The following is a 27,538-nucleotide window of genomic DNA, read 5'->3' as shown; positions in this document are numbered from 1 at the left end:
TTTTGTTTCATCCTTTCTCGCTCGTCTCTGTTTTCTTCATGTGTTTCTTTCCGTCCTTCCTTCTCAGTTTGTGTCAAGTCTGTACTTGGCGCTAGTAAGCAGAACATACCCTGCATTCCTAAGGAGTGTCTGAGAGCCAAACTCTGACAGGCGGAAGAAGGAAAGAGTCTCTCTCTCTCTCCCTTTCTCACACTCAACTCTAAAAGGACCTACAGTGATTATATGTACATGCAGACTGTTTCTCAGTGTGCGCAGGCATTAAAAGACTTTACAGGATAAATGGTGTTGCAGTTCTCAGAGCAGAGGATGTGGGAAACGCCCGTAACAAGCACAGAAGTACTTATACACATATGACATCACTACGCCTGACTCACAGCTGGGATAGTCACCGCACTAAATGCCAGCTTGCCATGAAAACCGAAACACACCCCGGATGTGCCAGAGATCCGCATGAAACCGGCCGCCATGTTGGATCAGGAGATACAGCTCACGCTGAGGAGCTGGGCCACCCCTGAGCCTAAATGTCGGAGCCACTGACGCAGCTGCGTTTGCCCTTTCTGTCAATTTAAGACACGCCCCCTTTTACCCCTGGACGCTTGGTAAGGATGGCCAATCAGAATAAGGCACTTGATGGACTGGCAGTAGTGATGACCAATCAGAAGCGTTGAATTTGACAGAAGGGGCGGGAGAAGGCGTGCCGGTGGGTCTAGGGTGTCGCCGCGGTGGCTCCCATTCGAAGGCGACGGCGGTCGTCTAAATTTCGGTTCTAATCTCTCCAGAGAGGCAAAAAAAAAAAAAAGCGAAATTACTCCGAGCAGACAGTGAATTTGACACACGTTCATGTTGAAACTTCTTTCTCCAGTTCTTCTCGGTCGAGCTCTGCGCCAGGGCTCTGGAATGACGGGGTGTGCCGAGAATTTGAATTAGCTCGCCGTTAGTTTGAAGAAAGAGTGAGTAGGGTAGAGAGAGAGAGAGAGCGAGAGAGAGCGAGAGAGAGGAGCCATTTTGTCCCGACTGTGTGGGAGAAAGGAAAGAGTGGAAAAGAGGAATCACGGGAGGAGATCCTATTTTTGCTTTGTGTTCTCAATGTTTTAGGTGGGGAGACAGTCTTGGCTCGGGAGATATAACTTCTCGGACACGTCTACGACCACGGCTCATTCGTGTGGTATTTAGCCAACTAGCTTGCCAAGCTAATCAACAAATCCCAGATTGTTAACTGTTAACGGTCAGGAGAAGCTGGGCAGTTGGTCGGGTTGGCAGAGGAGCTGGCTTTAGACTTCAAGCAGACGTGCTAGGTTATCGGTTTTTGTATCTTATCCGGGTGGGGGAAAAAAACAAGCTGCTTTTCAATGGCGAAGAAGACGTACGACTTGCTGTTCAAGCTGCTTCTGATCGGCGACTCGGGCGTGGGGAAGACCTGTGTGCTGTTCCGCTTCTCTGACGACGCCTTCAACACAACCTTCATCTCCACCATAGGTAAGAAAGCCCGGGGTGGGGGGGGACACACGGGGCATTGGTTTGTTGTTACACGTGTTTCTGATTTAGTTTGAACCCCAATCGGAGCTGGTATGACAGCTGGTCGGCTCGCCTGACACCAACCCTGCAGCTGGAAACGGTATCTGGTTAGCTAGCATGCTATCAGCGTGCATCGGCCTGCACAGGCTAGCCGGAAAGCTAGCTCCGTGAGCCCTTTGTTAACACCCAATCGCCATTGTTGCGCATAACCGTGGCTTAAACAACAGAACAATATTATTATTTTAGCTCAGCTTCGCGGTAAAGGCAAGTAAAACCGGTCCAGGCTCTAAAGAAATCGCTGTCATATCACTTGACCCAGTGGCTAATGAGCTAACTAGGCTAGTAGGGCCGTGCTGCTGGTAAACTTGCACTGAAAGAAAAAAAAAAAATCCCCTCTCCTCTTTTTTAAATGCCAGGTGTTTACTCATAAGTGTCAACCTGTGTGTGTTTACTGATTTGTCCCCGGCGTGAATCACACCTTGAAAGTAGGACAAGTAAAAGGACATGTAAAACCCCCGAAAAGAAGTGGTATTTAGATCATTTACTTCCCTGGCAACATTACAAATAAAACACCCCCCTTTAAAGCTGCAAGAAAGAATAACTGTTAAATAATGTATTAAGAAAAAAGTATGCTGAGGTATGCAGAGGGAAAAAAAGTATACTTTTCCTTCCTATAGTTGAAGTAAAAAGTTGCTGTTTTTGAGAAATGCATCTTATTTGCATGTAAGTACTTGAACTGATGTATCCCGTCACTTTCCTTGCCTGCTCCAGTGAGAACCATAAACAATTCATCATGCTGGCATCATCAGCCCTTTTTTTTTTTTTTCCTGTCTCTCCTTCCTGTACGCATGCGTCCCATCATCACGCTCACATGAGTCAAGTGTCAAACTATGTCAAATCCCTGCATGGCCCAAGTGACGGCTCCGCTTACTCCTGTTGCTTAAGACCGGTGCTGAGTAATATTGTAACACTAGACGGGCTTTGCTGAACCACACCAAGCTTGCTGTTTGTTGTGCACTTTATTCCTGATCCCTGCGTGGAGCTTTTGTGTTGAGGCCAGCTTTTTGTAACTTACACTCACTTGCCATATTGTTAGGTACACTAGTAAATTCATATATAATATAACAGTACTGCACTAAAACTCACTTCCTGACTGTTATGTTTACGTTGAGACAGAATCAGAAGTGTGGTAATTCAACTGGATGATCATTTTGGAGGATGTTGTTTGTGGTTCTGTTAAACTGGATTGAATTACAAGTGGATGCGTAACATGTGTCGGTACAACATGATACAATCTGCAGCCTCCAAAATGAAAACAAAGTCGAATCAACAGCTTTTTGTTATTTTATAAAAATGCTGAATACTGTAATCTTCATGAAGCTGAGATTTAGTGCAGGCCTATTGCTTTCCTTTTTTTTTTTTACTAATGTTCCTAATGAATTGGCAAGTGAGCGTATGTGTCGTCAACGTGTCCTGATTGTGTGCCCAAGAACAGACAGCCATAATGGGGAACAGTGTTCCCAGTGGCATCCAGCATAGATTAGATTTGTCGAGGTTCAGCCATGAACTGGCGCTCTGTTGCGAAGCGTGCAGCTAAACGTATTGTTTCCATGGTTTGGTTGGAGTTTTGGTGTTGTCGTGACGTGTCCGTGTTTTATTACGCCCAGTATAATCTCCCAGAATACAGTCAGAGTCTCTTTTTGTTGACTTAGAAACATGATTAAAGTGGGATAAAGCCGGCATATCAGATCTGAGTTCAGGGGAAAGGTGTGTGCTGTTGATCAGATGCAGGGTGAGCTGTACAGACTAACGGGTTCTTCGCTGCTCGAAGAGCAACGCCGACCGTTGCTCCTTGCAGGGGTGACTCCCTGCCAAGATTAGTAGTAAGTCAATGTCTGCAAGCGGGTGCTGCAACTGCAGGTGTAGTGTTTTCTTGACGTTTGTGAAAATATTATCCACACAGTCAACAAAACATAAGAATATGCAACAGCTATGAGAGCAGACTGATAATATGCACAGTTTTATCTTTTTATACCCAAATATGGATTAAAAAAAAAACAATTAACAAGTGAAAGATTTTCTTTATGATGAGAAGTTGTCAGGATGAGCAGATCACAGAACCTCTCCACAGCAGTCACCGTGGTTACTTTACTTTTTAGAAAGTGCTCATTTGCGGTTTTTCTCACCACCGCTTCTGTAAATTCGTGGCAAGATCTGTGGTCTTGAATAAAGACAGTGGGTACTAGCTTCACACAGATGTTAGTAAAAGTGTCAAACTAGTAAAAAGTGACCCAACAGTGTCCCTTTTAAAACTATGACACCATTATTGTACAGTCTCAAGCTCCTGTCTTGTCTGTATGCAAAACAAAGTGGCTAACTATCTGATATCTTATTATCATCATCTTCAAGTTGCCTTTGTTGCATTTTGAAATACATCAGATTCTGCCACACCTCATATTAAATTCTACCTATCACGAAGGCGACAAACTGTTTGTTCCACGTCATCTCTTATTTTTGCAAAATCTAGAAAGTGCTGCAGTGACGCAAACACAGAATATTTGCTGGTTAAATGACTAGAATGAATGTCAAAGATTTTATTTTACCACACGTTGAGGTTAGAAAGACGGACGAGGTTAGAACAGGTGCAGAAAAGGTTGCCGACTAAACTGAATAAAAGTGGCGACTGAAAAAGATAACAAAACAAAAAATGGATAAATGTTTGTATTTTAGGCCCAGTCAGCAGATGTGTATATATATATTTGTCTGTGTGGTGATGTGAGGTGATAGTTGTAGGATGTGAAACAAGCTTTTCCAGACCGACTTTATAAATGATAACAATAGATGCCACAAGACTTCTTAGGAAATCCCCCACATGGCAGCCAGGTTCACGGCTTCACACATACCTAAACTGAAAGTCTTGTGAAGAAACAGCAGCACCAGGACACATGAAACAGGAGTGAGTTCTTCCTCATGCCACAGGCCTCATACCTTTAGAGACACAGATGCACAGCTGCTTCTCAAAATACCCCCGACTGGGGAAAACCCCCCCATCTCTGTCATCCCTCACTCACTTCCATCGTGTCCCTCTCTCTCTCGGCTCTTTCCCTGAATATGCGTACCGTTGCGATCCAAAATCCAAATACATCATGAATATTTCTTTTATTTTATTTTTTTTACATGGAAACTGGAACGGTTCCTCTGGGATTAAAAATAAACGCGGCTATAAACTTTCCTCTTAAGACGTCCAGGTCAACAATCGGCTGTCCTGGAAAGTGTCTTTTTCTATTTTTTTATTATTGCTGGTGAAGTATGACCATTTTTTCCACTGATTAGGTAGATGATTGCACAATGCACATATTTCCATGACAGCTTGCCCGCACAAGGAAGAAAAAAAAAACCTGATTCACTCAGTGTTTTGACTCGTCACTAGGAACACACACATTCTACCTGCGGAGCTTAACTTTTCTTTTACACTGTCCCCGTTATTAATTCCCATTCTTCCTGTTCTGTCCAACTCCATCCTTCTTTCCTCGTATCCCTCTCCCTGGGGTGTCCATAATATTTAGTGAGTCACATTCTGGCAGCCAGTTCCTTAATTATTCTGCAGCCTTGCCCCACCTAGAGCACAGCTGTTTCTTAGACTTTTTAACCCACCACAGATTCTGACCAGAGCCGAACTGACAGCTCAGTATTTAAGAGGAAAACTCCGCTTGTTGGCCAAGACTGAAGCTGGGATGAGTCACCCATTTTTTTTTTTTAAAGGGGCCTCCTCTACTCTAGGCCTTTACGCTTAAACGTACAAAGGTTAAAATCCCTGGTGCTTTTACTTCGTTTCACTTTTGCACCTTGTGCTCCAGCTGAAACCAGACCCTGGTGTGAGTGGTTTCTCTTTCTAGAGCTGCAGATAGCTTTTTGTCTAATGTCTAATCCAAAGAAAATCCTTGGATATATTCACCACTAAAATGTACACATACAAAATGTGATGACTTCCCACCAAGGATTTTCAAAAATTACGACTTGTTGTTTCTCATCTGGAGCTCATTACCCAACAATCCTGAGTTTACAGTGAGTTTAAAACAGAGAAAAGTCCTACCTGTCAGAACGTTAAACCAATAAGCGTTGGACATTTTTCCATCACAAAAACAAATAGAATAAATGACCAGATTCAGTCCTAAAATGCTTGGATGAAATGCTGTATGACCAAGAGTAGTATGCGGTGTCAGGAATTAGTAAGTGCACTTAATGAATCCAGATTTAAAACAAACTTAACAAGTAAAGAGGGGAACGAAAACCCCGAATTAAAGGAAGTATCAGTAGACTTGGTGCTGTGGATTTGAAACCGAAATAATTAAAGTCAAAGTCCAGTGGAAAGAGAAACTGAAGCCTCTTTAACTTTCCGCTGTGGACACTTGGGTGTTTTTATATATTTCAAAAACACGCGCATACATCAGGAAAAAATTGCACGTCTTCCCATCCTCCCACCACAGAGCCTGTACTAAGCTAAAAACAACTCTTCACATATCACCAACACCAGCTGTGTTGAATTACAGGTTTTTACAGTGATGAGGTTGTTTCACTCTATATAAAAACATCTCTGCCTTCCTTCCTATCGACCTGATTTCACTCCATAAGCTGGTTCGTGAGAGCCCACTGTTGGTAGCCAGCTGCTGAACCCACAGCTGTCTGCTGATAGGCTCACGGCTTGAGCATGACACTGCAGAATAAGGAAGAGATAATGTTATTGTCTCTATAATGGAAGCCCTTGTCGCTCGCTTTCCATTTCCCTCTCCTGAATGTCTGTGTCCGGCTGTTTCCGATTCTCTTGTTGTCATCGATCTGTTCATTTCTGAGCTTCTGTTTCTCTTTGTTTGTGACATAGTCTTTGTGTGTAACCCTCCATTTATCCATTCATCTCTTTCCTTTATAACTAGCAGTGTGTTTTTGATGGATGTTGTGTGTGTGTGTGTGTGCTGATATGTTTTTGTTTTTGCTTTTACAGGAATAGACTTCAAGATCAAAACTGTTGAATTACAAGGAAAGAAGATCAAACTACAGATCTGGTGAGTCTAGTTATGAGATGTCTTTACAGTCATGTCTGAATATGACATTATGAGAATCGTCTCCTCTTCAGCTTGTTGTAGTGAAACATCTGCTTGACTCACCCTCCCTCAAGGTCTGAAGTATGTAAGAGCAGGAAATGGTCACCGGTCTGTCAGGAGGTTTACTATCAACAGCTAATATTCCCCCCAGACTCAGACTGACACTAAAGTGGATTTAATTACACTTCATAACTCACATACTGAGTTTAGGTTGTATAAAGCACTGCAGGTGACATATACACCGATCCGCCACAACATTAAAAACCAACCAACCGGCGAAGTGTGTAACGTTTGACGATCTCATTACGATGTAATGTTCTTCTGGGAAACGCTGCATCCTGGCGTTTATGTGGGTGTTACTTTGATATGTAGCGCCCACCAGAATATTACTGCAGACCAGGCACCTCCTTTCTTGCGTCTTGGTGACATACGTTCCCAAGTTTAGCGATTGCACGTATGCCTGGTCCTCCATGTAAAGGAAAACCAGCTCACCTTATGTCTTCCGTTGCTCCGCGGTCCAGATCTGATGCTCACAGGACTGTGGACTCGATTCATTTCAGAGTACGAGTCTGCTATTTGTCAAAAACCAATTCAACTACCACGGTGCTTATGTGACGTGGATGACTATGTTGCTGTTGCTCATCTCTCCGTCACTGCATAAACAACTTGATTGGCCAGTCAGATCTCTGACGGAGCGTAACCAGGTCCCAAATGGAGCGACTGCAACTTTTCACCACAAAACATTTGTATTTGTATGTGGGGGGAAGTTCATCTGGCTTCCAGGCTAGGTGCTTTCAGGCGTGGACAGAGGTCAACATGGTCATCCTGACTGGTTTTTAAACATGTTAGATCGAACCACGAGGGTCAACCGTTGTTCCCCACATGCATCAGTGAGCCTTGGCCATCGAACACACTGCTTTTCCTTCCTTGGACCACTCTTCATATGTATTAGTCACTGCAGAGTGGGAACACCCCCCAAGAACTGTAGTTGTGGAGACACTCTGAGCTCCATCACGATTTGTCCCCTGTCAAAGTCTCTCAAATCCTTCTACTTGCCCATGTTCTTCTGATTTTAACATCAACCTCGCTGCCTAATATATCCCACCTTTATCTCTTACAGAGGTAATCCATGCTGTTCATTCGGCCACTGATTATAACGATCGTGTTTTGGCTCATCTGTGTATTTTCATTATGTGAAATGTTAAATTATTGACGTTTGAGTGGCTGCAACCAGTCTAATTTTAGTATTTGGTATAACTATTAATGAAGAACTATAATAAATAAAAATAGAAATGTCTCTTTGCAGTGTGTGTGTGCAGCAGTATAACATTTTAACCATATAAACGACTTGAAGAAGTGTTTAATAGTCGTGATTATTAAGATACAAACATCTTCTAACACGACACAGGACACGAATTGTTGGTCAAACGTTTAGAGGTCAGTACACAAACTAGTAACTGATATACAGACACTATTATAATACTGTGATCATAATCTCAGGAGACAGACTATTCATTTAAGGCTTATCTAGAAGACACCTGCACATCCACACCCACTGAAAACACAATGGATTTTGTCTTTATGAGACATTTTTAACAAGTTATTATTCAGTGTTTGTATTAAAGCTCTGTGTTTAGAAGATGAGCTGCAAAACATTTGTGACTTGTTTAAAATGTTTGGTATGTATTCAATCCCATTTCCGTGACGCATTATGTCTGGATTAAATCTTTAAATGACCGCCTCACCTCTCAGGCATTCAGTCGTGCTCTCAACATCGTGGTTTAAGATTTTACCTTTTATATATCTTTTTAGTATTTTAAAGATCACAGTATCCAAGTGTAGGTTTGATTTCCTTTTTTTTTTTTTGTGAGCCTGGTACTCTCGGGCTTCCTCTCTTGAATCAGCAGTGATAAATGGATGTTGGCAGGACGTCTTGGTGCATGCTAGTGCAGACATGTGAGGGACACGGTTAGCCTGCGGTGGTTTTTGAATGTGTCTGTAACAGGTTCAACTTTTACGACTTAGCAGGCAACTCGAGCGGAGCACAAGTTCAAATTGAAATGTCATTAAATAGCGTCGTCCCTTTGAGCTTTACAACAGATTTTTCTCAGATTTTGCTAATAGATATATTAAAATGTATGTGACTTATATTGGCGACATGTCTGACACACCTGACCAGAACAAACAGCGACGTTTTATCAGTTTAGAGGAGTGAGGTGCGTCAGAAATGTAGGACTGTATTAACGGAGTAATAATTCTCTTATTTGTTTTCATGTCTTGAGCCAATAAATGATTAATTTTGCATCAGCGAGCAATCTAATCTTTATAATTAAATGTTTTATTTTATGACCAGTTTAAGCTGCAGTGCACTTAAAATCTTTTTTTATTTTTATTGTTTGGTTTAAAGGTTAGACGTTACACAGGGTAAAATGTGAACACATGTATAAATAAAATCTGTGTTGTGTTTGTGTGTGTGTGAAGGGACACAGCGGGCCAGGAACGGTTCCACACCATCACCACCTCCTACTACAGAGGAGCCATGGGCATCATGCTGGTCTACGACATCACCAACGCCAAGAGCTTCGAAAACATCAGCAAATGGCTTCGCAACATTGATGAGGTAAGAGCCCAGTCACCCCATCATCACATGGGTGTGTGTCGCACTCTTTTTTTTTTTTTTCTGCTTCTTTTATCTTGGGCACAATGAGTCTATGATAAATACTTTACAGGGCCACGGCTAATGTGACTAACTAGCCGGCTACACTTTTTATGCAGTGAGCTGTGGAACAGGACGCCATGACTAAATGGAGTCAGATGAGCCAGATGTCTGCGTGCATCTGTTTCACCTGCCAGTATCAGTAGAAGCAGACGTTCAGCTGCGTAATAGTCTCCAGGTGTGACGGCTGATTTCCATGTTAAGAGTAATTATGTTAATGGAGTCAGAGGCCACAACGCTGGTGATTTGTCAGACTAATTGTCAACAGAGAAACAGTGATCTTGGTTCCTTAGAGGCTTTTTACTGCTAAGCAGGAATTTTGTATGGTTGCAACAATGTTTTTTTTGCAGAATAATACACTGATCAGCCACAACATTAAAACCATTGAGTAGTAGAAGTAAATAACATTGGCCATCTTGTTACAGTTCAGTGTTCAACTTTTGGACCTGGCATTCATTCATGTGGATGTTACTTAAACCCCATCCCATAGCAACGACACTCCTTGATGGCAGCAGACATCCCCAGCAGGATGCAGCCTGACACAGACACACACACAAAAACACTTTAGGAACAAATAATAAAAAAACAAAAACAAAAAAAACATGAAGAACAGCACAAGGTGTTGACCTGGCCTCTAAATTCACTAGATCCCAAACTGATCAAGTATCTGTGGGATGATCCACAGAGGCCCCTCCCCTCAACCCATAGGACCCAAAGGCCCCCATTAACAACATTGTGTTGCCAGACACCACAGGACACCCTCAGAAGGCCCATGTCCATTCTCTGATGAGTCACAGCTTGTTTTGGAGACTCAAGGGAGACCTACACAATATTAGGAAGGTGGTCATAATGTTATGCCTGATCGGTCTAAAATGTTTGAGTGACTAACATCAAAAAACAAACAGCAACAAAGGTTGGCCGTCCTGCGCTTCACATCACCTGTGTCTGGTTCAGTTGGTACATTTTTGACATTCTGCACCTGGATTAAAGAAAATAACTCTACATACCAACAGGTGGCATTTGTCTGTATTAAGGCTGAGCTTTAAAAGGTTGATTTTCCAATTCAAATCTATCTCTATTTAAAATATTTGATATCGATTCACTAAATACTCAATCAGTTTTTAAGATGCGGATAATTTCCTGCATCTTCTCGTTAGAAAATTTCCCTGCTGCCTCGCAGGACTTTCGCATTTCACACCTCGTGAGATTGCACAACGAGATTAGTCCACGTGTGAGGGAGATCCAAAACATGACAGAAGCTACAACCCTGAGAGCGCCGTCAGCCCTGAGAGCTGAATTTAAAAAGTGTGACAACAGAGAAGAGCTGCACAGAACCAAAGATGTGTCACCTGGAGGTAAAATATTGTACGATGTCGCATTGATGCACTCTGCATCTTTCTAAAAATATACATTTACTCCAGTGTTACAGTCATGGACCTGGTTTGTGCGTCTGTGTTTTATGTTTACGGAAATGAGACCATAAAGGTAGCACGTGGTTGGGATATGGACAAAAAGTAATATCCCTATATTTACCCAGTGTTATGGGCAATTTCTGTCTCCATGAACTCAAGACAACATGGTTCAACAGAGCTACAACTATTTGGTAAACAACACCAAAAAGGCAGCACTTGCAATTATCATGCCTTTCCAACGAACCGGATATTTCAGGTCATAATCAGACAAGCTGTCGGTAACATATGGTCATCGGGTTCGTCCTGCTGCGTCTCCTTCAGCTTCATTCTCTTTCTCTTCCTTGCACTGTGCATTTTGTTATATAATATATATCCTACTTTATCACCAGTGATTAATCTATTATGCGCGTAATCTTCTGGGATCCCTTCCAGATTAAACGCATTAATTCAGTTTATGTGTCAGTCGGATATCTCACGTTAATCTCCAGCGCAACATTATGAAGGTGTGAACGCCTTAAGTAAAACGTGTTGGGTAATAAAGGCTGGGATTGTGATTTTTGAGCCAGAGGAAAAGGGAACACAATGAATTTCCTGCTCACCAAGAACTCGGCCTTGAACGCGTTTCACCTTTTTCTGTGGAACCTTGTTGTTGACTCTGATGTGATGGAGGAATTATTCTGTGAAATCATCTCTTCCTGAGCCCTTTGTGACTCCGTGTATCAGGGGAACCTACTGTGCAGTTTTTATCATCAACACATCTAAATGAGGATTTCTTGAAATGTGAAAGTAATAAATCTGGAACAAATGGTCTTTATTGTGGACTTGTTTCTGATCTTATAATATTTCCCTCAAACCTGCTCAGTCTCCCTCCATAAAAAAATTACATTCATTGTTCATTTTATTTAAATATTGAATCAAATGTCCCACTTTATACGTAAAAGCTGCTTATTGGTACGTCAACCTTTTAAACCGTTTAAGGTGAGCGCAGAGAAACTTTCCTCATAAACCTCTGCTCATCTATTATTCTGCACAACGAAGCTCAAACATTTGAGGGATATGTGTTTGAATGAAACGACTAAATCCCCTTAAACCTGATAATCTTTGGGGTTAAGATTGTCAAAAGCTCGATTTTGAAGGCGCCACCGTTGGCTCATGCAGATGTTTTATGGATGAAAGAATCAATTGGGAAAATAATAATGAAAACACACTTTTGTGTAGCATAAAAATCCTTTTATTGTCTCTAAAAGTGTTCGGTCTGGAGCCCTGATGTGTTTCTCTGGACTGATCGGTCGGCTTGTGAAATCTCTTCTTTACTTCTTTTAGTTGAAAACTTTAGTGTGGATAATTTAATCTAATAATCTTTCTTCTGTGTTTGTTTATTTTTTTTCCCCAGCATGCAAATGAGGACGTTGAGAGAATGCTGCTAGGCAACAAGTGTGACATGGAGGACAAGAGGGTCGTACCAAAAGCCAAGGGGGAGCAGGTGAGATGGAGCGGTCCTGTCACATTTCTGTTCGACTGATTAACCTTTAAACACGCTATACACTCTAGTTGCCAGTTCATTAGGTGGTTTTGTGTGTTTCTGCTGTGTAGCCTAGTGAACTTACTAAAATGGGGTTGTCAAAATAATAGAAACGTGTCATAATCTATGAAGGATAGATTTAAAATAAATGAAATAGTAGTTTTGATAATAGTTTGCCTCTGTATAAACTGCACTATGAGCTGATGCCCTCTAATTATATGTATACTTTTAATTCAAGGTTTTGAATTTGATAAAAAAAATAATTGCCCCCCCCAGCAATGCTAGCAGCAACCAGTCTTCCTCTGGATTATGTGGTCATCAAATGCTGTTTGTAATGATTTATCTTCAGGGATCATTATAAAAGTTTTCATATTAATATTTATTTAAAATGACTCAACTTGTGGAATGAACACAGGATTTAAATTACAATAAATAATAAGTTATTCCTTTTTCTGTAGTTTCTATAATTAAATTTTGAGTTATTTAGTGTATTTCCATTCAGCCACTCAGCATTTCTTCAGTTTTATTTTTATGAAATCTTTACGACTTTTCCCCTTGACTTCTACCTTTATTAAAATGACCTATTGTCCATTTAGACCCAGTAAAAACACCAGTGTACAGACCCTTGAAGAGCTCTGGTTCATAGTACCTCAGCCAACCTTCGGCAACAACTCAGGCTGCAGATTAAGCAACATCCGACACGGATCTGCTTACTAATACACACCTGCCTGACTAGAATGATGTGTGTGTGTATATGTGTGAGGGGTTGAGCGATCGAGCAGCGATACCTGATCTGTTCAGGAGATCAGCCGTTTTATTTTTGGATCCTTTAAACCTCCCTCGTTCTGACTCGGTGCGTTTTCTTCTCCGCAGATTGCGAAAGAGCATGGCATTAGGTTTTTTGAGACGAGCGCCAAGGCCAACATCAACATCGAGAAGGCTTTCCTCACGTTAGCAGAAGACATCCTCAGAAAGGTTTGTGGGCTCTCGCTACTATGTTCAGTTATGATTTATTATTTGTCAGTATGTGCATTAATTTATGTTTAGTTAAAGCAGTTTAGACTTTTGATCTTTTAACTATACGGTGAATGTACACTGTTATTGATATTTACAACCACACAGGATAACTGTTTAAGGTTTAATGAATGAATGAATGAATGAATGAATACTGCTTTTGGCACATACAACTGTACAGGTTACTGGTACAAGAATTCAACTGGAGTGCACATCATTATTGTCCTCTATACAGAATAAGCATTATTTTTTACTGGAATAGGAACTGACGACGAAGCTAAACTGTCAATCATCATGATGTCACATCCCATTCTGTAGCATCAAATAACTAAAACGAAACTTTTTAGAAAAATGGACACTAGAACATGCATCAGGATTATATTAATGACCCAAAATGACAGAAACCTCCTTGGGAAATAAAAAAGTATTTTACCGTTTTAGTTTGGCCCAAGTCCCGCCCACTAACATGGAGGGGGTGGAGCTTATGACCTGTACTGCAGCCAGCCACCAGGGGGAGCTCTACTTGCTTTGAGGATCTGTCATGGCCTCCTCTTTATATACAGTCTATGTGTTTGTAGTTCTTCCTGTTTCCCTGTTTCCCTGTTTTAAATGCTAAATACAGACTACTGCCACCTGCTGGTATGAAGAATTATTACTTTCATTCAGGTGCAGATCTTCATCGACTGTCGTCTTAGTGGTTTGTTCAAGTCCAGTTTCTTGGTCCCCACTCGTTCTTTGCTCTCACATATGGACTAATCTGTATATTTTCTTTTCTCTTTTGTGTGACAGACACCCGTAAAAGAGCCCAACAGTGAAAACGTCGACATCAGCAGCGGCAGCGGAGTCACAGGCTGGAAGAGCAAGTGCTGCAGTTGAACAAGTCCTCTTCATTTCACACTAACGCGCACACACACACATACACAAAACGCACACACACACACACACACACGTATTCTCTCTCTCTCTCTCTAACTGCTAACTCTAACTCTCTTTCCCTCTAACCTGTCTCATGAGTTTTCTTGCACACTGACACCGTCTCTTTATCAGAATAAAACAATAAACCACACTCATCTAATTCCTTCTCCTCCTCTATACCCCTCCATCTTCCTCCACTCTGCATCTGATGATCATTTTTATTTCTGATAAAAAGAGGAATCCAGTCACGTTTCTTGTCATTTGTTTTAAAGGTTGTTAAGAAAAAAAAAAAAAAGAAAATGAAAAGACAAGCTCATATTTTTAATATTTCCTTTGCCTGAGCTCACCTGGTTGGACGCCCTCACATCCCCCCACCTCCTATACACCCCAACCTTAACCCCACCCACCCACAGCACTCACCTTCAGTCAGAGGAAATCAAAAAAATAAAATAAAAAATGTAGGATTAACATTTTGTACACTTAGTGAGGTTTCTGTTGTCTAACCGTATTTGGTCATTTACAGTTTGTTACCAAGTGACAGAGGCGTGGCTAGCTCCTTTTGTATGTGGGGGTTTATTTTGTCCTGTGCCTTATATGGAAGACAGGGGGCGGGGCTGTGTGGTGGGCGGAGCCACATCCACCCAATGAAATTACAGTTTAATATTCTGCCGGTTCGGACTCTCGAACCGAAGCTAAAGCGTTTGAATTTCTCCTCCAGCCAAGAGAACGGCATTATACAGTATGTCCTGTTTATTGATGTTTTTATTTTTATCTGTATGGTTTATTTTACTTTGATTTTTGATTTTTGATTTATTTTTTTTTTCCTTATTATTTGGGTTGAATTATTATTTTTTTTTTTCCTGCATGCAGATTATCTCTTTGGGTTGGAAGTGTTTCTGTAACGTTGTGTAACGTTGGCCACTGGGTAACTGTGGGCGGGAGGTACAGAAGTTCTCTTTGGAAATACAAACAATTTTGCAGATCCATTAAAAAATAAGCTTGTTTAAGTTAACTTGTTTTGTCCTCAATCGTGTGTCTCGGCTGGAGAGTTTGTCGCCTACAAGTCAAAGAAAAGAAAACGTGTCTACTCAGTTTCTCATATTATTACATTATTAATATTTAAAGATGGCAGACGTACTTTTACTTACTCCCAATTTAGCTAATGAAAAAGACACTTCTGCAGTTCAAACTGATGGAGGCAACTGATCAATAGACTCTACAATGTCAAAAAGCATCATTTTTAACATCCTCCATCCATTTTTAGTCACTTATCTGAGATTACAAACTAAGCAAATAATTCTGTTTACTTGTAGGCGCTGTAACAAACTGTCGTTCTCATTTTTATCTACATGAAATAGTCCCAAAATTTTATACTTTTAACTGCCAAGTGGGAAAACAAAATGCAGTTTTTAACGTGTTTAAAGGTGAATTACGTGAAGAAGTGACTCTATGTCTTAAGATTATTTAAAACCAAATTTACTGTATCTGAAACCATTACCAACAATTTAAAAATTTTAAGAAACAATATGGTAGATTTTAGTCCACTATTAGGATTAAAAGCTACAAGATAAACTAAAAATGACAGTAACATTATAGTGCTGTTAGTTACCGACTCCACATCCCATTTAGCTAATGCAAAAGACACTTCTGCAGTTCAAACTGATCAAAGTAATCAATCAGTAGACTACAATGTCAGGGATGTTTTTTTTTAACAGCCTCCATCTATTTCTATATACTGATTTGTTGCAGACACAAAATGTCATCATCTTTAAGGTTAATTAAGACAAAGAATGTCTAACAACTTAAATGACTCTACGTCTAAGATTATTTAATACCGAATATGCCAACATGAACTAAATCTACAACAATTACCAACAATTTTAACATTTAAAGTAATAAAATTGTAGATTTTAGTTCACTATTAGGATTAGAAACGACAAGATAAAATAAAACAAGGTAATATTACAACACTGTTAGTAGCTGCTGAAATGTCAAAGTGTATTTTAGTGAAGTAAACTCAGAAACATGGATTTATTTATTTATTTATTTTTAAATAGAGTATATTAAGTAGATTTCAGCAGCAGCAAAATAAGGAAACTGCTGTCAGAGCAGTTCGGACACCTACAGATAGAGGTTAGCAATCACACCAACCCAGGTGTCAGCCATCATTCCTTAAGAACTACTGCCCAAACAACAACAAATGAAGAAGCTGATCTCGAGGCTTGTTGCTGCATTTTTAATCTTCTGTAACTTTTCCCAACGGGATGAAACTTTTAGCAGATTAAAAAATAAATAAGTAAATGCCAGAAAACTAGAAATTTTAGGGTTTTTTTTGTACATTTTTCAGTATTTACCTCCAATACGTTAATGAACTATGATCAAGAGCTGTGTCCTACCTACACCACCTTTGGGATACCTCACGAGGAATGATCAGTGTAAATTTAAATCTTTATGCAGATTAATTCAGATTAGCTTCAGCACTGGTTACTCAGTGGAGTTAACACCTGTTCCTGTCTAACCTTCAACCTCATTAAGATGAATTCAATTAAAAAGAGTGATATGTTAAGTCTTACACTCTAAACTGCAATTGAGTGAAGAGGAATGACTTTTAATAAAATTTGCATTGCTATTCCAATACACTTGTAGCTTTTTTAAAAAAAACAAACAATATAAATAATACTTAAAACTACATAAACTCAGATTAAAACTCCAAAGATAGGGATATTTGGACTCTTCAGAAGCTCAGGAGAGAAAGCTAAGAGAAGCAGATAAGTTAAAAAACTTTAATTCCTGGTACATAACTTCATGTCTCATTGGTATAAAGGCATGAATTACATATGTATCAACTCTGAAAATAGTCCACAGCCATCACTGGTGTTGACAGATATTTGACTATAGCGTGTTAAAGGTAACTGGGACACTGCTCCAGTTTAGTGACACCCAACTATTATCCGTCTTTGTCGCCATCTGGTGGCAGCACCGACATGAACTAGAACTAAACTAGATTTTAAGGCATCGTCTTTAGTTTTTTTTTGTTCATTTTTTCAGAAAACGACACAGCTGGTGTGCATGTAAAATAAATGTGTTTTGTTCTTTACATTTTATTTTTATTTATCACCTTCTTCCCAAACCTCCTGGAGCAATAATGTACACACACACAAAACAAAACAAAAAATGAAATAAAAAGAAATTCTCTCACAATGAGAACACAAAACCAGTGCAGAATGACAGTGGTCACCGTTAATGAACTACATTCAGGGGAAGTGTCCTACACACGCACAGAAGCACAGCTGGTTGTAAACTCGTCATGATGTGTCACAAAGTAGAGTCCTACGAGACGAAGTGCCTAAAAGCAAGGCATTTGTAGCTACTTTCTAAATGCCAGTGTTGCGGGGATCTGCCTGGAGGTGTGGATGCGTGCGTGCGTGCGTGCGTGCGTGCTGCTGCGTGCGCGTAACAGCGGGCGTGCTGCTCTGCGGCGCCCCTCAGCAGGTGAGTGGAATTAGACTAATCAGCAGTACACGTAAAGACAGCACCGTTTGGCTGCGTGCAAGGCGGCGGAGGAGGAGGAGGAGGAGGAGGAGGAGGAGGAGGAGGAGGAGGAGGAGGAGGAGGAGGAGGAGGACAGCAGAAACAAAGCTGAAGAAGCACTTTACAAATGAATCAGCGCATGGGATAAGGACTGACATCAAAAGGGCTACCGGTAAGCTCACGTCTCTTCACCTAAATGTGATCTCTGGCTGTGTTGTGGTCTGTGTATTGGGGTAAATGTATTGGGGTAAATGTATTGGGGTAAATGAATTGGGGTAAATGAATTGTACTGTCTGTTGCTGATGGGAGAGATTAATATTGTTTATTTATACGGTGAAGTTAATTTTACAGGTAGCAGTTGTCATTGCAGTTGGCTTAACATTTATTTCGATATTAAACTATCAAGATGTACAATTTATGCTTATTTTGTTTCTCTGGGTTACCTACCTTATTTACCATAAAATATTTGTTTAAATTGTAAATCAAATTGTGGCCAATTAGGTTGCTTAAAACTGTGTTTAAGAATAGAAAATAGTAGATGAAGTGTTTGAATAGTATTAGTATAAATATAGTGAACTTTTGCTTCATTAAAATGCAAAGTAAAAATACTTTATGTATATAAAAAAAAGGGTATTTCTGTTCAGAAACAGTTGTTAAACATTACAGTAAAATTAGTTTAAAATGCTTGATTTCATTGAAGTTATAAAAGAGTATTTATTTAAAATTGTGAGAGAAATGCATGTCACGTCTAAAATCTGTATTAAATCATTTGGGTTAAGACATAAGGTTAATTTTTTTTTATTTACATTTGTTTTATTCTTGTGTTTAAAGGTTTTTCACCTTCCTTGTTTATTGGTCAAATAAACTAGATGGAGTGAAATCCTGAGTCTGGTCAAGTCCTTCCTTTTTCAGGTTTGGGAAGCCATGACGCTGTAAACAAGCTTGACAGCCAGCTCCTGTGAAAATGAGTAAAAACCTTCTATTTAGTGCTTTGGTTGAGAGACGAGTCTATGAGTTAGTGTTGGAGACAGATATTGACAGAAGGCAGCAGCGGTGGACAATGACGAGGGCCTGCCCAGAGGAAGAACGAAAAAAAATATATTTACATCCACTGTATACAACTTCATTTATAAATACATTTTAGGTATAAATTAGAAAAATAAAACAAAAACCTACTGTAGTTCAATCGACTACTACTGCTACGCTCATTTTAAAATGCCAGTCTGATTAACCCTCTTATTATTTCTATTTTTTTATTTTTATTTATTTTTTTGGTGAAAAGGTGATAAAAAAATAAATCAAAAAGGCACAGCAATGAAATAATTAGAGCAATTTATCCCTGCAACTTTCTATCTACACTAAGTCCCCCATTGCAACATACATTAAAATATAAATTAACTTTTTTTTTTTCCCTCAAACAGCTAAATTCCCACACTCAAACGGCATCTACGCTAGCAACACCAGCTACGACTTCTTAAATAAATTAAGGCTTCAAGGGAGCGGGGCTCAGATATGTCGTCAAAGAAAGCACCCTGATGATCCCCCCCCACCCCACCCCACCCCCCTTCACTTCCTCTTAAGGTTTTATTTTTTTAGGCAGCGCACGTTATTGAAGTTACTTGAAAACGAGAGTTGAAGGAGTTTGAAGTTGGCTAAAAGGTAAATCTAGTTAGCTTAGCATGAACATGAGAAACAGGCAGCCAAAGGTAAAAGCTAAACAGTCTGGTTTGATTCTGTCCGGGATCGATGAAACGCGCGAAACAAAATGGCCGTTCCTCGTCTACTTAAGTTCCCTCAGACGTACGATAATAGTTTAAAGATCTGCCGTTAGGCTGGCTACATCAGGCTTTCTGATCACAACTAAATTCTCAACAATAAAAAGATCTCATTCTGTCGGATGAACTAAACGGCATCCACAGAAAATTTAAATTAATATTCCAATTTAACAATTTGGACTGGCCTACAAGGAGTTAATCAGTGAGAACAGAGCCAGAGTAACTGTTATCAGTCTTTATGCTAAGATAAGCTAACTGTCTGTAGCCTAGCTTCACATTTAAAATAACTCCTGGTGAGAAAAACAATAACGTCCTAAAAACTCTTCTTGTATCTTGTTGTTAATGTGATCGTGTGCTGCTCCTCCAAACACATGTTCCTATGGTTCGAGGTTTTAAATGCGGTACCGTTTCAACCCCCTTAACACACGCAAAACCGTTCTGTACAAGAGGCCGAGCTCCTGAGCTCCTATACAAAGACCATGTCTCGGCCCTGTGTTGCCGAGCAGTCGGCCGCCTCCTGCGCTGCTCCCTCCGAGTCGGCCTCGTCCTCGTCGTAGCCCTCGTACTCGATGGGTTTGGGGCAGCTGTACGGGTGGCCGTTGTCGTCAAAGAAGCGGCGGAAGGTGAACTCGTAGAAGGCGTGCTCCGGGTGCTTGCCGTTGCGGAACCAGCAGTTCAGGGTGTCGTTGAGGTTGTCCTCGCCATCGCTGTCGCTGCTCCACATTTTGTCCGGGTCCACGGGGTCGAAGTTGGAGGTGTCCGTGGAGTGAGTGATGGTGGGGACGTAGGGCGCCCCCTGCTGCCTCAGGTCGCTGGAGAAGTCGATGCTCTTGAAGAAAGGGTGAGCTTTGATTTCGTCAGTGCCGTTCTTACCGAGGCGGTCCTCGGGGCCGCGGCACAATTTAACTATGAGGTCTGATGCCTCGGGGCTGAGCTTGGCTTGTGGGGGAATGTGCAGCGTGCTCTTCCAGTTTATCACCTGGTTTCAACAGAAAAACAACATCAGCAAACAATGTGGATGCATGACATTTCACTGCAGCTGCCTTGCATACCTTCAGCTGCGTCTCCAGGGGTGTGTTTGCCAAGAAGGGTGGCTGCCCAACAACCATTTCATACAGGATGACACCTACGCTCCACCAATCACAGAGCTGAGTGTATCCTGCACAAGATTAAAAAACGCATTTGTCAGACAAATTTATAGGAAACTAATTAAAGGTGCAGTAGGCAACTTTTATAAAACTAACTTTCTGTCATATTTGCTGAAACTGACCCTATGTTCAAGTATAATTGCATAAAGCAGGTCATTTAAAAAAAAAAATTCGGCTCCTCTGGCCCCTCCTAGAGCCTGTAGCGCGATTTGCAAGACATCCACCGCTCCACATTCAGACGCACCAATCACGTCCAGGGGTGTATCTAACAGAGTGTCAATCACTGCTCATGGACATGCATTTCATAGCGCCCTCCCCTCCCTCCACCACCTCGCACCACTTGTCCGCGGGCGTGTAGAAGGAGCCGGGACGTAATCCTCGTCTGAGGCCTGTGCCTCAGCTTCACTCTCAAACGTCTAACCACATCAACAGGTAGCGGTCATATATCTACCACATAGCAAACTGATAAATCTAAACTGTGGAATAAAACGCCACAATGAATCCTTCTAACTGTTATTGATAGCAAACATCACCGATGTAGGCTACTTTCAGAAACAGCCTAACCTTGGTTTTGTCCTAAAGTTGACTATTGCTAAATATTTTTACCTAAAATTATTTAGCAATAACGAAGGGTATTATAAAAACTATTTTGTTGTTGTTACGTCGGTGTGTTCCATGCTAGTTTGTTTACTCGCTCTCTCTCGGTTCTCTGCTCGTGCACAGTATTCCAGGGCCAATATGCACGCGCTCTATCGTGCACAGCTCTCCCTTGTGGGGGGAGGGGCTTGGGAGACCGTTTTGGGCTTTAGCGGAAAGTGGGGAGGGACTGAGAAGTTGTCGATGTTCAAATTTTTTGGCTAAGTCCTGGATCTTCGCAATCCTGCCTACTGCACCTTTAATTAAGCGTTTCTGTTGGTAAATTCAGCAACATTTTGTCATATTTATTGACAAAAAATGAATTGATTGATACTGTAACTATTGATTGCAGAAACATACATGTCTTTGGCTTCTAATGCTAGAAAAGAAAGCAAACATCCTACGCAATGTCAGCCATGTGCTGTATGTGTGCAAAAATCTGCAGTAAAAACTGAAAATGCAAATAAAATATTAAAAGAAATATTCAAAAAATGTCATGTTCCTGAGCTACTGTACCTGTTCTGAGCAGCACCTCTGGTGCTATGTAGTTGGGTGTCCCAACCAGCGAGTGGGCCAAGCAGCGCTGGTGCTGCCGGGCCTTCCTCCTCTCTAGAGGCTTCAGACGGTCCGTGCAGCGACAGTTAGCTGGATCTTCCCATTCCTTACTGAAGTCCATGCTGTCCTGTCTCACATGATCTCCTGGAGAGAGCGATATTACACAAACACATTACTTCCTACTGCATCAAGTGATTAAATAAAAAGTATTCCAGGTACACACTCTCCTTGACACTATTATTCAGACTTATTCATCTTTAAGGGACAATTTGGATGCTTAATGCATCAAGTGTGTAACTGCTGTAGCGAAAATGATGAATCAATTGACAGAAAATCATCATCAAAGATCAATAATGTCCCTTTTTAAAGCAAAAGCTTCATAAATATTAATTTTCCTAGTAGCACATGATAATAAGTGAAATATATCCAAGTTGTGATCAACTTTCAGATTAATGTTCTGAAAATACATACGTCAAATTTAACATTTTAGTGAAAGGTTAATTTAACACTAAAGTTAAAGTTGGTACACACCACTCTGGTAATACTTGGAGTCGTGTGTCCATCGGAAACCAGTGCAAAGACCAAAGTCGGTCAGCTTTATGTGTCCGTCCCGGTCTATGAGGATGTTGTCGGGCTTGATGTCTCGGTGGATGAAGCCCATCTTGTGGACGCTCTCCACAGCACAGGTGAGCTCCGCGATGTAAAACTGGGCCAGCTCCTCCTTGAAGATGCCGAGTCGGATGAGAAGGCTCATCATGTCTCCTCCGGGGATGTACTCCATGACGAAGTAGAGGTTGTCCCTGTCTTGGAAGGAGTAGTAGAGACGCACGACCCACTCGTTGTCCGCCTCCGCCAGAATGTCCCTCTCGGCCTTGACGTGGGCCACCTGGTTTCTCAGCAGCACGTCCTTCTTGCGCAGCGTCTTCATGGCGTACAGCGATCCTGTGTCTTCTTTCCTGGCCAAGCACACCTCGCCGAAGGCTCCGATGCCGAGGGTCTTGATTCGCTTGAACATGGACTTGTCCATCTTGGCTCGCTTTAGCCGGATGTAGTTGGATTCCTTCTGACAGAGCATCATACGCATCTGCTCCTGGGCTTCTGAAGACAAACCCACCTGAGCACAGGACAAAGACACCAGTCACAATCAGAGGAAAAAAAAAAAGACACGAATAATCACACATTCAGTCCCAGTTAGATACGAGTGGCATCATGGAAACGGGTTTAAATGTTTATACAATCATAAGATATCTTCTCAAAGTGTTATTATATTAATCCAAATCAAACATGAGCAAGCGGTGTCACGATCAGTAAAATGGAGGTGGCATGCGTTTTCTTCATGCGGTACATTTAAAATACAACCACCCGTCTCTCAACAACACCTTACTTGAATGACTGTTGTCAGAGGGAGACCTTTACCTTTTTAGATCAGCTGTTTAGATCAGTGATGGCAAGGAGAGAGAGAGACAAGAGAAAGAACAGCTAAGAAACAATAGAGCAGCATGAAAAAGATCTGAGATAAACAACAGTGATGATGATGAGAAGAAAAAAAGGTTGGAAAAAAAAAAAAGAGTAAGAATAATCTGAAACTGGGAACTTGTGTGTTCTCACCCTCTGCATCTCACTCTCCAGCTGCTTCCTCCTCCGAATCCTCTGCTGGTGGTTCTTCAAGATATTCTCCACATGCTGCTCCATGAAGAACTTGAAGGCCTGAGGGGAATACAGAGCGACTCTTCCCGACTCTCCTCTCCGCTCTTCGTCCCTCTTGTTGCGGCGGACGGGAACGGGCGACGTTGTGATTTGTTTTTTCTCCTTCTCCGTCGCTGCGGCGCTTTCTGGGTTTTCTGCAGCCTTGTCTCTGGAGTTGTCTCCGCCGCTGCTTTCCTCTTCAGCGAGCTCCTCTCTACCGGCGCCGAGCTTATTTGCCCCGGCGTTGTAAGCCGGAGGGGAGGGTCCGGGCTGCTGCTGCTGCTGCTGCTGGAGGAGGTGTTTAGGGTAAGGTGGAGGGGGGCCCTGGTAGCTGGGTACCTCCGGTACTACAGGTATCTGAGGGACGGGGGGTGGGGGTTCTTGGTAGGGAGGTGCAGCTGGTGGAACCTGTTGTATCCATGGAGGGTGAGTGGGAGCGACAGCTGTGTGTAGTTCAGGTTTTTGGACGCGCATGCTTTTCACTGGCTCCAGGACGGGAGCCTGTGTGATGGCAGTGACTGTGGTGGCAGAGGGCTGGGCTGGATGAGCAGATCTGCTGTTCAGCTGGTGGTTGTTGAAAGAACTAGATCGGACCGGCAAGTTGTGCTTCCACGACGGGGACAGATCCTGGTTGCTGCTGTTGCCAGAGGACGACTGGTGCTGACTAGAGGCCAGAGGAGCCTGGGACCAGGACTGAGGAGGACCTATACTGTACAAGTCAAGGTTGTGACTGTTCCGGTTGGGAACCATCAGGGACTGAGGCATGTTTCCGCCGTTAATGTAAGAAGGAGAGGATGCAGGTCCCATTGCCTGCATGTGCTGTTCAGTGGGACTGTGCCGGCTGCTCTGGTTGACTGGGTACGGGGGAGGAGGAGGCTGTCTACTGCCCCCCGACATGTAGTCTGGCTGAGAGGAGCCGTTCTGAGACCAGTTCGGGGGGAAAGTGAACTTATTCCCACCAGAGCTTGGCATTATGATAGGCTGGTGGCCAAGCACTGGGCTGATCCCGCGCTGATTCTGAGGTGCTGCATTCATGTACCCCTCAGGCCAGCCCGGCTGGGGCACGGGAGATATGCGGGGCACGAGACAATCCATATTTCCAGAGTAGCGCTTTGACGACGACGGAGGAGGTGTGACACTGCGAACCGGTCGTTGCAGTGGAGGGTTGACTCTCTGGCTGTTAGACAGGCGGCCCTGTGGGAAGCCGGTCGGCGGTCCTGGGCTGTCTGAGCGGTACATCATTCCGTCCACCACGTGAGGACCGTGTCGAGGAGCCAGGGACTCCTTAGAGCCCTTCCAGCTTGGCCTCCTCAGCACACCCTGCTGCATATGAGAACCTCCTACAGACACAGAAAAAATAGAAACACCACAATCAAGATGAATGGATGAAATGAAATAAAATCAAAAGCTATCTAAACTGAGCCTAAATTAGGTGTGAAACAAACGTCTAAGCAGCACTATTCTAGTACTGCGATAAATAATCCCAAGAAGCCATAAATAATTTTGTAATAATTTAAAATGGAGTATTTACACCAAAAAAAAACTTCCAGACAACTTTTTCCATTAACTGAGGCAGTGACTCATAATCTTTGTCAGCGCACTTTGTCATTTCTTTAAGAAAATGTCCTAAATCCTGCGAACAATGTCTAGGTTGAATGACCGAGACAGGATGAATGACAAAAGCAGAGTACAAACAGTTGTTCCCAGTGGACTGTTCATGTACCTGAGGCTTTCAGGCCTGTAGTGCTGGGGTTGGGAACAGCCATCTTTTCCCTCATTGATTCCTGGTAGCTCAACTTGCCCATCTTCTCTGCAGCTGGCCCCACGCCACGACCGATGTTTGGCTTTGGGGGGGGGAAAAAAAAAGACGCAAATAAACTGTAATTATATTTTACAAATAATGATTATTTTGTTGTTTTAGTCATATTATGGGACCGAGAGCCTGAGGAGACATCTTTCAACAAACTGTGTTGTTGAGTACCCAATAATGGAAAACTAATATGAAATCCATTAAATTCTCACGTTAAATGCTTAAAAAATATTCAGTTCACTAATCAACTCACTGCTGGAGCTCTTAAAAGTATTTTCTCAGACAAACTTTATAATCATTTGTTGCAGTAAAAAGATACTGCATACCGTTCCACTTTGTACCTGGACAAAAACTCCTCTTGTGTTGTCGGCTGTAAAAGCTCGTCATTCCACTTTGCATACCTGTCATTTTCAAAATAATTCTCAGCTGAACAAAGAGCGACGAGTCATTATCCTCCGTTAGTGAGATATGTACAGAATGACAACCCTTCACAACAACCTCTCACTCTCTGTGGCGAAGAAAAAAACAAAAACAAATGACTAAACTCTGATCTCACCTCCTCAAAACCAGGAAATGGGGGTTCCAGCGACATGTGTTGGTTGGCACTGGGGCCTGAAGAGGTGGGCCCGATTGCAAAAGGTTTCAGGGATTTTTTGATCTCCTGTAAGACCGCCTTACGGGAAGGGTTTTGGGGGCATCGTCCATGCTGCCTCGGATCCTCGCAGAGCATTTTTCCTTGGCCGCCATTGTCCACTTTAGGCGGGTCAGAGGGTTTGGACAGGTTGCGGAGGCTATTCCGTATTTCCTGCAGCATCTGTTGGCTATTGCCGCTGTAGTTGCCAGTCGGGAACGTTTTGGGTCTCATCTGTCTGTATCCTTCGGGTTTCTCTCCTCTCTTCATAAGAGCATGTATGATGACGATGAAGGGGAGGAAGAGGATGTCACCAATCCAGGGTTGCTAAGCCAGCAAGGGTCTCTGATGTCGGTCCTCACATCTGAACGCTGACTGCTGGAAAAATGCAACACCAATTTGAGATGCATCCAGGATACATGTCATGTTACCTAACAGGTTGGGCATATCAGATTGAGAGGGTAGTAATTAACAGACTAACACAAAACAACAACAGTGTGGAATCTATTTTTCATTTCTAGGAGTTAATGGGAGCTTTGTGATTTCCCTTTAACTCTTTGTGAACATTTTCTAATTCAAAGAAACCTGCCTGGGGAAAAACTACCACTCCACAAATCAAGTCCCCATTCACTTACTAGCACCGTTAGCATTGTAGGCTAACAGAGCGCTACTTTAACGCTAATTATCCAGCGTCAGGTGCGGGAACATTAAATGCCAAACATAGTTGTCATATTCGCTTAAGCATGGTGGCGAACCGTGTTACTGTAGTTATTATAAGTTCAATTTCCATAAAATAAAACAGGACAGCAGTCCGTCCGCGGCCTGTGTGCTGAAGGCATCCATTTGCTGCTAGGCTAACTTAACAACAGGTTGGGAATTAGCCCGCTAGCTCGAATCCCAACTGGCAACCGTTGGCTCAGTTGGACAACTTACCAGTGCCTTTAGCTGCCACTTCCCTCGACACTTTTCCTGTTTTAACAACTAATAATATATACTCGAACTTTCCTCGGTGACAAGGACGCGATTTTTTTAATTTAAAATGTCCTTATTGTGCCGTGCTGGTTGGTTCCTAGTCGTGTTGAATTCCTGGGATGTCTGAATGACAAGTACAACAGCAACAAGCTGCACGCGACATTAACGCCACACGCTTCCGGGTACTGTAGCCTTCACAATAAAGTTCAGTTAACGTAATTTATGAGAATTAATTTAAACAAAACAAGTTATTTTTCTGGTTTTTAGATAAATTCAAATATTGGACATTAATAATGCAACAGCAAAATGCCTAACGAAAGGTTGTTATAGCAATACTTATGTTTATGAATATTTTAAATCATATTTTTATTTGTCAAAAACAATATTAGACACAAATAAAAAGGCTTAAACGTGCAGAATGACAGTTATTTGTTGCCCGATGTGAAACTGACACCTTTGATACACAACTACTGTTTTTTTTTTTTTTAGAGACATAAATACAAACGTCGTCAAAAAATGGGCTTAAGTTCTTTAAATTAAAAGCATGTAACACAGAAATTATACAAACCATATTTTGTTGAAGTTCAGCAAAACAGGATAA

The 27,538-nt window shown here is 41.9% G+C and overlaps 2 protein-coding genes across 3 annotated transcripts; one reads left to right on the top strand and one right to left on the bottom strand.

The window, feature by feature from the left end:
- The first annotated feature begins 725 nt into the window (after positions 1–725).
- rab10 (RAB10, member RAS oncogene family) lies at positions 726–15,205 on the top strand. The gene is made up of 6 exons (XM_084559825.1): positions 726–1,476; positions 6,515–6,575; positions 9,096–9,234; positions 12,136–12,225; positions 13,138–13,239; positions 14,068–15,205. The coding sequence occupies exons 1-6, from the start codon at positions 1,350–1,352 to the stop codon at positions 14,152–14,154; spliced, it is 606 nt and encodes a 201-aa protein (XP_084415951.1). The 5' UTR covers positions 726–1,349; the 3' UTR covers positions 14,155–15,205.
- Positions 15,206–19,303: 4,098 nt separating this feature from the next.
- On the bottom strand, positions 19,304–27,139 carry lats1 (large tumor suppressor kinase 1). Of its 2 annotated transcripts, XM_084560819.1 has the most exons (8): positions 26,899–27,139; positions 25,891–26,343; positions 25,248–25,368; positions 23,447–24,864; positions 22,370–22,952; positions 21,800–21,982; positions 20,552–20,658; positions 19,304–20,478 (listed from the first exon to the last, which is right to left on the bottom strand). In XM_084560819.1, the coding sequence occupies exons 2-8, from the start codon at positions 26,233–26,235 to the stop codon at positions 19,966–19,968; spliced, it is 3,270 nt and encodes a 1,089-aa protein (XP_084416945.1). In that variant the 5' UTR covers positions 26,236–26,343; positions 26,899–27,139; the 3' UTR covers positions 19,304–19,965. The 2 variants fall into 2 exon arrangements, with proteins under 2 accessions (XP_084416945.1, XP_084416946.1); XM_084560820.1 differs by lacking the exon at positions 26,899–27,139 and having other exon boundaries at positions 25,891–26,558.
- Between the last annotated feature and the right edge of the window lie 399 nt (positions 27,140–27,538).

The sequence above is a fragment of the Chelon labrosus genome (genome assembly GCF_963514085.1).
Source record: "Chelon labrosus genome assembly, chromosome: 14".
Taxonomy (NCBI): domain Eukaryota; kingdom Metazoa; phylum Chordata; class Actinopteri; order Mugiliformes; family Mugilidae; genus Chelon; species Chelon labrosus.
The sequence above is the reverse complement of the archived record's forward strand: the minus strand, read 5'-3'. Positions and strand labels throughout refer to the sequence as shown.

Bases quoted from the DNA above. Each gene is read 5' to 3' on its own strand.
- rab10 (XM_084559825.1), top strand. From the start codon at position 1,350: ATGGCGAAGAAGACGTACGACTTGCTGTTCAAGCTGCTTCTGATCGGC. The intron at 6,576-9,095 runs GTGAGTCTAGTT...GTGTGTGTGAAG, and splicing joins AAGATCAAACTACAGATCTG to GGACACAGCGGGCCAGGAAC. The intron at 12,226-13,137 runs GTGAGATGGAGC...TCTTCTCCGCAG, and splicing joins CAAAAGCCAAGGGGGAGCAG to ATTGCGAAAGAGCATGGCAT.
- lats1 (XM_084560819.1), bottom strand. From the start codon at position 26,235: ATGAAGAGAGGAGAGAAACCCGAAGGATACAGACAGATGAGACCCAAA. The intron at 24,865-25,247 runs GTACATGAACAG...CTGTGTCTGTAG, and splicing joins TACAGGCCTGAAAGCCTCAG to GAGGTTCTCATATGCAGCAG. The intron at 22,953-23,446 runs GTGAGAACACAC...TCCTGTGCTCAG, and splicing joins TGGAGAGTGAGATGCAGAGG to GTGGGTTTGTCTTCAGAAGC.